Below are 13,638 nucleotides of genomic sequence, written 5' to 3' on the forward strand. Positions count from 1 at the left end.
GCCTACTTCAGGAAGTTGTTCATAGTGATAACCTACATTTAAGTGATTTTAGGTTTGCAAAGCACTTTACAAATATCTCATTTTATCTTCACAATAGCTCTGAGAGGTACATGCTGTTATTATTTCCATTTTACAGATGAAGAAACTGGGGCAGACAGAGATATTAAGTAAGTTTCCTAGAGTCACAGAGCCACAAAGTGTCTGAGGACGGATTTGAATTTAGAGCACAATCCATGGCGCCACCTAGGGGCCCCTGTGGTTGTGACAATCAAATGAAATCATGTTCCTAAAAATTCTTGTTAAGTGTACAGTGCCAGGCAGAGGCCCTGGATGGAAAGCAGCCTGCCATCCCATGCTTGTGGCTTCAAGGCCCCTGCAGAGACAGAGAAAACATCACATCTGCTCTACTCTGTGTCCTACAAGCTGGACACATCTCACCTGCCACCTGCCCAGAGGGCCCCAAGCCATACAGTGGCTCCACAGCACGGGGAAGAAGGGGAGGGTCAAACACTGGCTTCCTTGGGGGCACCAAATGTTCCAGTTGAGACTGCTTGCTTCCGCTGTCACTCCCTGGGATAAAGGAAAGGACAAAAGAGACCACTTTAAACTCAGAACAAGCCACCTTTGGGCTGCAAGTCGACACCAAAAGCCAGGGTTATCCTTGTAAGGAAAGGGCACAGACAGAGCAGACCCTGCCCACAATCCCCAGAGGCCAGGATGTCCCATGCTGGGAGGAGGCGTTAAGAGAGGACACCCTCCCCAACTCCCCACCTTAGGCTGAGAGCCCTCAAAGCCTGGAATGTTCCCACAGAGAGAGGCCAGGGAACAGGGCAGGGAATAAACACAGAAGTTCCCACCTCTGGCCAATGGATCCCCATAACCCTGGATGCCCCATAGGGCCAGGACGAAGGAGGTATAGCCTTCTCTTTTGAAGAACTGAAGAATCTGACTAAGTCTTTTCCATTCTGTCTCCACTCCCATCCTGCCCTGCCAGCCCAGCTCACCAGGGACGTTGCAGGAGGTGGCAGTGAGTCTCTGTGCCACCTCCTGCAGCGTGGGAAGGGGAAGCTCCTCCTCGGTCTCCTCCTGCTGTTCCAGGGCCTTATTATCCCCCTCCTTAGGAGGCTGCTGAGAGGTGAGAGCTGTGGGGGAAGGAACTATCTGTGGCATTTCCCTCCCCTTCCCAGAGGCTCCTTCCCCACCCTCTAACACTATGGTCTCCAAACTTTTTTGATTGTGCACTCCTACCAATAAGATATTTTGAGCAGAAACCCTCGATGTACTTATGCTTACACATGAGACACATGTATATTGTGCAATTTACTCTGTTCTGGCCTAAACAGAAATGGGGGCAGAGGAGCATAGGGCTTTTACTCACTGTTCACAGTCCCCAAGGGCAAACACAGCCTGCCCTCTCGAGGGCAGCTACTACAGCCATGAGGTGATATGGGACAGAAGATGGGTAGGCAGGGTGAGGTGGGGGCTGGGGGAGGAATGTTCCTAGTACTGTCTATGCAGCTGCTGTTGTCAGTGCCTGAACCAGCAGGTAGGTTCTAACTGCCCAGGGAAGCTGACCACAAGGGCAGCTATGGGAAGGATTTAAAGTATGCATGAGGGGAGGGGGCGCGTGCGTGCGTGCATGCGTGTGTGTGTGTGTGTGTGTGTGTGTGTGTGTGTGTGTGTGTGAAAGATGGGTGTAACTATGAGAGACACTGACTGCAGCAAGGGAGGGCAAGATTCAGTTTATCTTCCCACCTTCTCGTTCTTACACGGTGGGGTCAGGCCAATGATACTAATTTGAAGACAACTGCTCTTACTGACATAAATTCCGGGCCTGTGTCTCTTCCTGAAAATTTTCCCAAGTACGAAGAGGTCAGTCTGGGCCACAGGGGCAGGGGCTCCTAGTACTGATGTTGTCCTTCATTGCTGAAGAAGACCATGCCATCAGAGAAATGACGGTATGACTTGCACTTGACTTTGTTTTGTGTGAGGGAGGGCTGTGCAAGATCCTTCCAGAGGAAGGAGGAGGTGGTCTACTTTCTGCCTTGTCTTCAGTACAAGGGGCTAGATAAAAGGTCCTCAACTATTCCTTCCAGGTCTGCATGCCAAGACTAGTGTTTGTCATGTACTAAACACTAGCCTTTCATGTTCCCTGAATGAACCAGATTGCAAAGTCTTTGAGGGAAGGAATCACATCTGATGTGTTACCCTTTGCCCCTTTTACCCCAGGAACTAACGGTAATAAGATAATATTGTGTCCAAAGAAAAATGGAGCTAGAAATACAAGGCCTGGGTTTAAGTCACAGGCCCATCACTTACTAGTCGTGTGACCACTGGCAAGTCATCTCTTTGAACCTCAAGTTCCTTCACTTGTGAAAAAGAAAAATAATTCTTGCACTGTCTGCCTCACAGGCTAGTTTTAAGAAAAGCAGTCTCTAACCACAGAAATGGGAATTATTACCATTATAGAACAGGCCTTCAACAAGCACTTGTTGAGTTGAATTGAAACTACACAGTCCTGCCCCTGCCCAATCTCATAGGGGCGGGAACATGGGCTTCCTTCACAAAGAGCCTCTGCCCTTGGACAGAAGGAAGGGCAAGATCTGGCAGGTGATGTAACTATTCCAGAGCAGAATTTCAACCAGGCCTCGCAGAGTTACCCCCATGTTAGCCTGTGAGGCCTTACCTCTTCCAGGGCACTGTGAAGCCCAGTGCCCTGCATCCCCACACCTGAAACAAGATTCTTTCCCCCGATCTCTGGGCCAGCCGCCTCCAAACTGCTCGCCTTTCATTTGCCATTTCTTTTTCCATATCTGTTGGTGAGGTGACATGAGGGAGGTAAATCTGAGGCTCAGGTATGTCATCATACCAATGTCTCTGGAATATAATTATTCTTGGGGTCTTGATTTCCCATGATATGGCCTGGTAACACTTTTATCTCCAGCCTCTGTGAGAAAGCTGCTTCTCTGTGGGCCTGAGCTGAGGTTTGTGGCTTACCCAGGGTCAAACACAGAAGTCAGGCTACTTACCTGCTTACGTAGGAGGTTACCCCGCAGACCAAAGCCCTTAACATAGCATTTCTTCTTTAAGTTGAGACGTACAAAGTTACCACTGGCCCTGGAGAATGTCCTGAAAGAGACCCAAAGTGGAGGGACCCAGAGGCCCCACTGCCTGTGTGACACAACCTCTAAACCAATCTTAGCGCACCCTGCTTTCTGCTGAGCCCAGGACCTTGAGACAGAGTAACCACTAGCTTGCAGTCTGTCTTCCCAACCCGACCCATGGGCAGTACCTGGGGGCTCTGGCCCTGATGACAGTCTTGGACATCTTCTCCACCACCATTTCTCCCAGAAGGTCTTCCTCAGGGATCTCCAGGGCTGCCACTCTCCCAGACTCCTTGCTGTGTTCCTCATCAGGCTCAGATACAGGCTCGCTTCTGACCTTCATCTTCTCAGTGCCCATTTTCTGACGCTTTGGGGTTTTATCTTGGCTCCCATCCCTCTGTCTCTTCTGAGTGGGATTTCTTTGCAACATCCTGACCTTACTCTTTGAAGGGGCCTCTTCTTTCCTAGGGAGTCTGCCACAAAGTAGCCTTGTTTCCAGGGTCTCAGGCAGTGGCAGATCACTGAAACCATTACCCTCAGGGACTGATCTCAGGTCTGTCTCAGCAGGGTGCTGGGATTCTATGCTCTTCTGGTCTAGACAAGGGTCTTGGGTCTCAGTTGGTGAGCTCAGAGGACTGGAAGGCAAACTGGAGTGTTCTATCCTTCCTATCTTCTCTCTGGTCCCATCCTGGCACCTTTGCAACCAGCCAGGATCCAGGGAGCTCAGCCTCTGGCCCAGGGTGTGTTGTAAGTGCTTCATCTTTCCAGGCTGAGGAACAGGCCTTGGTCCATAGCCCCAGGGAATCATGAGGGGGTTAGGCATGGCACCGTCTTCACAAGGATTGGGTATGACTTCTGTTGGGGCAGAGGGAACTGATAAATGAGATTTGGGTGAGGAGCACTTCTTTGGCTGCTGTCTGCGTGGAAGCCGAGGTATCCGGTCTGAGGATGATCCTGCCTGTGAAGGGGAGCAACTGCCTCAGTTTCCTTTCCTTAATCAGAAAGGAACAGCCCTTTGATTTCATCATCACATCAACACCAACCCTTTCGGCCATCTGCATGACCTAGGGCCATAATCACCCCTACCACCCTGGGAAGATTCAGAGACCTACCCAGGAACAGAGAGATCCACCAAGAAAGAAACCAGGCCAGATACATCAGTGTACTAATTGTGTACTACAGGTGAGAACAACTCCGTCTCCACCGGGTGGGTGAAAAGTTTGGAGTAGGCTGCAAAGACACAGTTCCTGAAAAATGGCATAGCTTCCTTCTCCCTGGTCCATCCTGGCCAATGATTCCCACTTTCTGTGGACTCTTAAGTGATAGTAGGCTGTTCTAAGATTCTTTCCTCTCAAGGGGCCCCAAAAATGTACCTGTAGGGCAGCTTTCAGATTAGACTTGAGCTTCATCCTGTAGCACTGCAGAGGCTCCTGGAGGAGGGCTGGTGGGGTGGGCAGTGGCGGCTTGGTCACATTCCTGTTCAGATGGGCACCCCAGCAGTCCAGCTCTGGTGCCTGCTGAGAGGAGACAGAAGAACATAGGGCTGAAGCCAAAACAAGGTAGACAGAGGAAGAGTTGGTGAGGTGGAACTGCAGAGAGGCTTTCACCCTGAAGGAGGATAAGCATAGTGTGAAATGGCACCCTGGGAGAGTGGAGAAGACATTGAACTCGGAGTCAGAAAAGGCCTGGGTTCAGATCCCAGATTTGTCACTCATTAGCTTTATGTCCCTGGGGAAATACCGGGCCTCCCTCTGGGCCTCAGTTTCCCCATATGTAAAACAAGGTGGTTGAATGTAATCAAACCTGTCTTTTCCAGCTCTAACATCTTAGGAGTTTGTTGCTGAAAAGAGGGATCTTTATGTTTGGGAAGCAAGGTCTATGCCCCACATGAAGAAAAAGAGAGCCTTAGAACCTCACTGAAGATTACCATCCCCCTTCCCCTACCCCTCAGTAGTCATAAAACCCTTCTTCAAGCCCAGAGTTACAGAGGGGAAGAGGCATCTAAACAGCAGATTTGGGCACTGGTCTCACCCTCCCTATGGCCATACTTAAGGACGAGATAGCCTCTGAGACTGCTTCCAACTATGAGATTCTGCAATGTTGTTGGATGGAGGCTGGTGGTAACCTGTCACCAATAGTGACCCGAAGAGTAGAGGGTGCAGAAAAGGGCAGGTGAGAGTGTGAACAGAGCAGAGCCAGAAACAGATGGACCCTATCTTGTATCTGCAAAATATTGAAAGACCCAGAGAGAGACTTCCCATCCATCAGGTAAATTCTTTATGGCAGATTTATAGAAGGGTAGACAAAAACATATTTGATGAAAGAGTACAGATGGATTACAATCTGTGCCAGTGAAAAGTGTGCCCATAATGAGATTATGGCTCACTCTATTAAAGTATCAGTGACGGCCCTCTCTATTTATATCTCAAAGTGCTATGGGAAGGAGTAAATGAGATCCTGAATGGAAAGGTGCTCTGTGAAATATAAAGGTCTACAGCAATGTCGGGAAGACTGAGACCAGTTGAGGGGGTCCACAGTAAAGGAAAATGGAACCCTGGGTTAGCTAGGAGCTTGCACTGGAGTGTGTAGAGGAGAAAGCTACTGGAAGGCTCTTCAGGCCAGGGCACCAGCTGGGCTCCTGTAAAAGCACCAAGACTGAACCAAAGGCCATGGTCTCTTAGGACTCGGGCACCTTGCCCCTATTAGCTTGGCACTCATACATTTTCTAAAGCTGAAGGCTTATTTACCTTTGTGTAACCTAGGTGCCTAAATACATGGTGAGCATGCTCCGTAACGTCACCAGCGGGGCCTCCTAACCCATTCAAACACGGTCCTCACTCCCAACCCAGCACAGAGTTCAGGGAGGGAAGGAAGGAAGAGAAGAAGAAAGGATTATTTTTAAAAAAAAGGAAGGTGCATGTATTAAGCATCTACAGTGTATTATCAGGCATTATACTAAATGCTTTACCAATATTGTCTCATCTGATTCTCATAACCCTGGGAAGGAGGTGATATTATCACCCCCATTTTACAGTTGAGGAACAGAGAGAGGTTAAGACAGAGAAAGGTTAAGTGACTTGCCCAGGGACACACAGCTAGTTAAGTGTCTGCAGCAGGATTTGAACTCAGGTCTTTCTGACTTCCACTTGTGCCACTGAGCTGACCAGATAAGGAGTTCTACAGAAGGAACAGATATTTGGCAAGAACTAAATGGAAAAATTGGAATGCATTTTTTCCCCCTGCTGAGTACACACAAATCCTTCCCAAACAGTCACATACTCAGAGAACCCAGTTTTGGGGACTACAGGGCAAAAAAATTCTTAAACTGAATGGCTAGGACAAGGAGTACATTCAGAAAACAGACTATTGATTAGACAAGCAAAATAAATACTTTATATCAAACCTAATGAGGAGCAGCAGTCTTTGGGGATTCTGAAGCAAATTTATATCAACCAAAAGAATAAAAATAAAAAAGCCCAAGAACTTAGGAGGAAACAAACAACTGATCTGAAAAATAAGTGAAATGAAGAATGTTGATAAACCACTAACAACATAATTAAAAAAAACCACAAACCACCAATGAGAAAGGAAAAGATGACAAGGGAAATTTTTATTTTTTTCATTTGCTAATTCATTAGAGAGCTAAGGTGAAATGGACGGTGATCGGCAAAAGGATAGAATGCCCAAACGGACAGCTTCAATAAATCAGTTTCAGAGGAAGACTTTAAGAAAATCATCAACAAAAACCTAGCTCTCATATAATGTTTGAAGGACGTTATGAACATCCTACCTAACTGGAATGCTCTATTGTGCTGAACTTTGAGTCAAAACGGGAAAGAGCTGGTTGTCTATGAAACAATCTCATTTTAAAACCACAAATAATACTGCAAACCAGAGACTCCACTGATAAATGTTGATGAAAAAAATCCTAAAAGAAATTTTAGGAACAGAACAGATCAAAAGAATGCAAAAAAAAAAGTTATTTGTTCTGAGTATGTAGTATTTATTCTAAAATTGCTGGGATGGTTCATTATTTAAAAAAAAATAACCTAATTCTTTGGATCAACAGATGCAGAGAAGACCTTTAATAAAAATCAGCATTCATGCATTCATTCATACTCAAAATTAAAAAGAAAGAATTAAGGAATTTTTCCTTATTCTAATAAAAAGTGACAGCTTGAAACCAAGAGCCAACATCATTATTCTCAATGGAGAAACATTAGTCGCAAACCTATAAAAAACCAGGGGTCAAACAAAGTTGTCACCGTTCTACTCCACATAGAAATGTCAACAATTGCAGTGTCACAAAAATATATCAGAGATAATTATTCCAATAATTATTATTGAAAGAGATGCTATTTGTACACAACATGGCTATAAAAATTTTTTAAATCCGTACTTTGTATAAGTGGCTAAATCGCTTGAGATTCTGCGGGAGAAGTACACCAAAGGGAGTTCTTGGGGCAAATACAAATAGCTATCTAGCATTGACATAATGCTCTGAAGTTTGCAACATGCTGTCTGTGTTATCTCATCTGATCCTCACCATAAACCTATGAGGTAGGTGCTATTATGTTCCCCATTTTACAGATTAGAAAACTGATGCCAAGAAAAGTTAACTGACTTGCTCAGGGTCATACTGCTATTAGACATCTGAGGCAGAATTTGAACTCAGGTCTTCCTGACTAATTGTAGCACTGCCTAAAAGGAAGAGGAGACCAGCCCTTCCAGACTCAAAAGTTGTCTTTATGTTTGTCTAATTATTATTTATAATTTAAATAAAATTATATGTTAACATTATTTATATGATTACATAAAACATGCCCTGGTCACAGAGTGACTCGGCTTCCCCGAGCACCAACTGAACTCCAGCTGCTTTAGATTAGTCCGTAGGAAGCAGATCAGTCTGACTAAGAAGCACATCACCACGAAGAACCAATGAAACTAAGAAAAATAAAAAAGAAACCAGAGTCCTGTGCAGCCCCACTTAGATTCTCTAAGTTACAGCCAGACTTTTTTTTTCTACCATGTCTCAGAAACCTCTTCATTCTTTATCCCTGAAATTCACACTTTAGAATGTGTGTTCCTGGGGCCTCTCCCTCTGACTGGATGGTTCCTCCCATAATTTCCACTAAATGATAATAATAATTAGCATTTATATAGCATGTACTACATGCCAGACACTGTGCTAAACACTTTACAAATATAATTTCATTTGATCCTCACAAAAACGCTATTATGATCCCCATTTTACAATTGAGGAAACTAAGGCAGATAGATGTTCTGTGATTTGCCCAAGGTCATACACCTAGTAAGGGCTTGAGGACAGATTTGAACTCGTCCTCCAGCCTCCAGAATAAGCACTCTATTAACTGTACCCCTGAGCTGCCTGTAAGGTCATCTCCTAGGCCAGTCATGTCTCCATTCCTTCCCAGGCTGCATTCCAGACTTTCTAAGTCCCAGCACCAGGTACTGTCAGGGAGAACCCTTTCCCCCATTTTTTAGCTCATATGTTTAATGTGTTACATTCAATATAAGAGTCCGTCTTTGAAGCAGGGAATCTCTCCTCTTGTGTTTGTATTCCTAGCACCTGGCACACAGTAAGTGCTTAATAAATGCCTCTTTTCTGACAGTGACAGTGGCAGCATGCTAGGAACACAATTTTCGGATAAACTTCAACACTGCCACTCTCAATATAAAATCCTTGTCCCAGAACAGGTGGATTAAGCTGCAGGAGCTGAGTCATTAATCTCAATATTCTTACATAAACAAGTTAGAAGAAGGAAGCTGCAGCTAAATGGAAGGCGGGCTCCAGAGAAGTCAGCAGGAAAGCAACTGATGGAGAAAGAGCTAACCTATGTCCAAAAGCAACAAGAAACACTATCTCCTAGGACAGGTGGCCATCATACTAGGTATTAATAACGAAGAGTATTTGCAAAAAGATGGGCATGAAAATAAATACCACTTATGTGCCAACATGGTTGTTGAGGATTAAGTTGTTTGATCTCCCTGCCTCCAGTCTCTGCCCACTCCAATCCATTCTCCACTCCACTCACAAAATGATGCTGGCCCGACCATGTCACTTGTTTGTTTTCAAAGCCCTTCATAACCTGGCCCCTTCCTGCCTTTCCATTCTTCTACCTTAACTTCTCTCCATACAGTACACAATCCAGTGACACTGGCTCCCTTGCCCAAAACTTGTCCAGACTCCTAAGTGTTTTCACTGGCTGCTCCACTCACCATCCCTATGCTTAGAATCCTCTCCCTCCTGGCTTTCGCAGCTCTTTTTCAAGTCTCAACTAAAGTCTTTCTTTCCATAAGAAACCTTTTCCAGTAGTCCTTAATCTTAGTGCCTTTTGGCAAGGAACGTCACGAAGACCAACAATGAGGTTACAGAGGGTTTTAATCTGTGTGTGAAGCATACATTCACCTTCACCAGATTAGGGAACCCTGCAGTATTCAAGCATAAATCATATATGGTTTAAGTATGCAGAAGCAGTTAGGTAGCACAGTGAAAAGAGGGCCAGGCCTGGGGTCAGGATTTTACATCTTCCCTCTGAAATGTTTTAGATATGTGAACCCTGGCAGGTCACTCAACCCGTGTCTGCCTTAGTTTCTTCATCTGTAAAAGGGGGATAACAACAGTCCCTTCCACTGGGAGTTGTTGTGAGAATCAAATAAATAGTTGTAAAGTGGTTAGCACAGTGGTACGTGCTAGGAGCTATGTAAGTGTTAGCTACTATCCTTATCATCATTATTCAACTATTGTTGTAGTTAAATATATAATTAATCAAAATGTAACTTAATTCCATTAATTTTTTTTAAAAGATTTGAAAAATTTTTCATATTGAGTATGTCAGACAAAAGCCTAAGACACAGTGTTTAGGAAGAATGATTTCAATATACGAGGGAAATACCGTTTTTAAAGGTCAAATGATATGAACACGGTTCACAAAGGAGGAGACAAACATGGAAGTAACTACTTGAGACAATCTTCAGTTTTTCAGTAATCAAAGCAAGGCAAATGCAAACTCTGGGGCACCACCTCACATCCAGTCATTTGGCAAAAATAAATAAAAATAATAAAGCCCAGCATCAGTAGACTCCAGAAAAACAGGCATGCTCATACAACGTTGATGGCCTTGCAACCTGGTGCAGGCTCCTTGGAGAAAAAGCTGGAAGTACACCCTAAGAGCCTGTGAACCTGACTATGTCCTTTATTATAGTAAACTCATTGTTGGAAATGTACCCTAAGGAAATCAAAAGAGACAAAACTATTTCTACAAAGGTATGGATTTTTTTAGCTGTACTCTCTCTGACAACAAAAACCTGTTAACCTAAAAGCAGAACTAGGAATACAGTTGGTTGGTTGTTGTCCTTTGTCTTAGAAGCACCTAATGATAAAATGAAATTTCAGTGTGTCTGACTGTGGCTGATCAGACCAATATGAGGTAAGAATGCTCTGCCACAGGTTAGGCACAGATAGTCCATGTGAATATTTGGGGTGGATATCCCAAATTTGCACATCCTGCATTTACTTTGTGCTGTCTCAATTCTGCTTTGCTTATAGAGCACAGCACCCTTTCTGATATGGGCATTCCATGCTGAGAGATCCTGTGCCAGTGTCTCCCATGTTGCACAGTTCAAATCCAAAGTTCTTGAGACCTTGAGAGTATCCTTGTATGGTTTCTTCTGGCCACCATGTGGCCTGCCTCATGCGAGTTCTCCATAAAATAGTCTTTTTGGCAAGCTTACATTTTGCATTGAACAATGTGGACAGCCCATCGGAGATGCACTCTCTGAAGTACAGTTTGAATACTTGGTAGTTCAGCTTGAGCAAGGACTTCAGTGTCTGGTACCTTATCTTCCCAGGTGATCCTCAGAATCTTCCTAAGACAGTTCAAATGGAAGCAGGCTTCCTGGCATGATGCTGGTAGACTGTCCATGTTTCACAGTCATACAAGAATGAGGTCAGCACAACAGCTCTGTAGACCTTCAGTTTGGTAGTCAGTTTAATACCTCTTCTCTCCTACACTTTTCTCCAGAGCCTCCCAAACACTGATCTAGCTCTGGCAATGTGTGCGTCAACCTTATTGTCAATGTGCACATCCCTTGAAAATACACTACCAAGGTAAGTGAACTTATCCACCGCATTCCAAACTTCTTCATTTGTTGTAACTGATGGTTTCACATATGGATGGTGTGGTGGTGGTTGATGGAGCACTTGTGTTTTCTTAATTATTAGGCCAAAATTAGCACAGGCAGCAGAGAATTGATCCATACTCTGTTGCATCTCAGCTTCAGAGGCTGCATTGAGTGCGCAATCATCTGCAAACAGAAAATCATGCCCCAACACTCCCTCCACTTTGGTCTTGGCTTGTAGCCTTTCCAAATTGAAGAACTTCCCATCAGTACAGTAGTTGACCTTGATGCTATGTTCATCCTCACTGAAAGCATTTGACCACATGGCTGAAAACATCATTCTAAAAATCATGGGAGCAAGCACACAGCCCTGTTTCTCTCCATTGGTGACTGGGAAGGCATGAGAGCATTGTCCATTATCCAGAACCTGGGCAAACGTGCCATCATGAAATTGATGTACAATATTGATGAACTTCTCCAGGCAACCAAATTTTGACATAATTTTCCATAAGCCCTCATGACTAACAGTGTCAAAGGCCTTGGTCAGATGTACAAACATTGTGTATAGACCTCTGTTCTGCTCCTGGCATTTCTCCCGGAGTTGTCAGGTAGCAAACACCATATCGACTGTTCCTCGGACCATTCTGAAGCCACACTGGCTCTCAGGTAGATGACCATCTTCCAGGTGAAGGATCAGCCTATTAAGGAGGACTCTAGCAAGAATTTTGCCAGCAATGACTAAGAGAGAGATGCCCCTGTGATTGTCACAGGACAAGTTACTCCCTTTACCTTTCAACAGTGACTACTATTACACGTATGGTAGAAACAAACATATATACATACTGTATACATGATATGCATATTTACACATAAATTTTCATTATATATGCTGTCTTATTTGACTGATACAGAATTTCACCCTGCCCCCATCATGCCAATTTCCCAAAAAGTATCTTGGTCAGGTGGGTTCATAGGTGTATGATTATCAAAAAGCACAACTTAAGATACATCTACAAACTTGGTCATAACTTTAATAAGACTGTCCCATATTATATTATCAAATACTGATCAGGCTGCTCAAATTGACCACCTTCTTCATAGGTAAAAATTTTCTAACAAAAGTTGATTAAAAGTTCAAAGAACAAATAGCAATTAAACTATTGCAAAAATTGGCTCCAAGTATACACATAAGTACAGTGTCTAGTTATCAGGACCATAAACTGGAATTTTGAAAGTATTACTGATAAGATAAAATTGTTATTTGTCCATTAGAGCATATTTCTAATTATAAATATTTTAAGATTTAATGTTTATTGGGTTCATTTTTCCTGTAAAGCGTATAAGCTAATAATATTATTTCAAGGATCTATATAATTCCATCAGTGTGATTTCTCCCTTCCTATAAATGGTCTTTGACAGTCGCTGTGGCTCTATGGCACACCTGGGGATGAGCCCTTCTTGAGCTTAACAAGGGCTGGTCTTTGAATGACAAGACATATAGTCATCACTGGGTCTATACCTGATGTCTCTTCAGCTTGGTCAGACCTGTTGTCAAAACCTACACTTTTCTGAAAGCCTTTAAATCCCATTATCACCTCTATGTCATGAGGCATCAAAATAGCACTTTCTTAGAGGAAAATTATCATTTAAAAAGAAACACAACAGACTGTTAGCACTAGAAGGTTTATCGATCTAGGACCAGAAGGGACCTCAGACCCATCCAATCTACCTCTCTGAATTTTCTTTAAAATCTTATTTTAGACTCAAACACCAGAACACAAATACAGAATAGAAAGAAGAAACAAAAATCATATCATCAGCTTAAATATTGGAACGTAAATACAAAGTAAGAAAGAAAGAAAAAAGCATGTCACATGCATAGCAGAACATGAGGATTCAAAATATGTAACAATAAATTTTCATTTCAAGAAAACCTGTATGATAAACACTACATGTTATATTGAGAACTGTCCACATTTTTTTTTTGCTCCCTGTAAGTTTTCTTTTGTTCTCTGCTGTGCACTTTTTTACTCTGCCCTTTTCCCCCGCTACCTTCCCCCTCTCCAGAAAGCTATATTTAAGTTTGGATATGTTTCTCTATAACTATAGATATATACGTACACATATACATATATACTAACTCTCTTATTTTACAGATGACGAAACTGAACCCTAGGGAGTTCATTTGAGGGTCTTAAAGATCATCTAAAGCAAACCACTCACTTGATAGAAGATACTTACTTATCCACAGCCACTAATGATGGAGCCTGGACCCTTGTCTACTGACTTCCTGTTCAATACTCTTTCCATTGTCAAATAATGAGGAGTTTCCCCTAAAAGTATCTTTTAATCAGGAACCCTTTCTTGGGTAATAGTAAGTCTGAGCAAGTTT

At 43.5% G+C, this 13,638-nt stretch overlaps 1 protein-coding gene across 1 annotated transcript in view; it reads right to left on the reverse strand.

The window, feature by feature from the left end:
* Positions 1 to 13,638, reverse strand: part of RECQL4 (RecQ like helicase 4) — a 45,266-nt gene that overhangs the window by 25,610 nt on the left and 6,018 nt on the right. Inside the window, exons 5-10 of the mRNA XM_072602764.1 lie at positions 4,478 to 4,621; positions 3,293 to 4,062; positions 3,030 to 3,129; positions 2,687 to 2,813; positions 1,005 to 1,142; positions 439 to 570 (exon numbers count right to left, since the gene is read on the reverse strand). Of these exons, the coding sequence (XP_072458865.1) occupies positions 439 to 570; positions 1,005 to 1,142; positions 2,687 to 2,813; positions 3,030 to 3,129; positions 3,293 to 4,062; positions 4,478 to 4,621 (1,411 nt within the window). The remainder of the gene's footprint in view (positions 1 to 438; positions 571 to 1,004; positions 1,143 to 2,686; positions 2,814 to 3,029; positions 3,130 to 3,292; positions 4,063 to 4,477; positions 4,622 to 13,638) is intronic.

This window comes from Notamacropus eugenii, chromosome 4 (genome assembly GCF_028372415.1).
Source record: "Notamacropus eugenii isolate mMacEug1 chromosome 4, mMacEug1.pri_v2, whole genome shotgun sequence".
NCBI lineage: Eukaryota > Metazoa > Chordata > Mammalia > Diprotodontia > Macropodidae > Notamacropus > Notamacropus eugenii.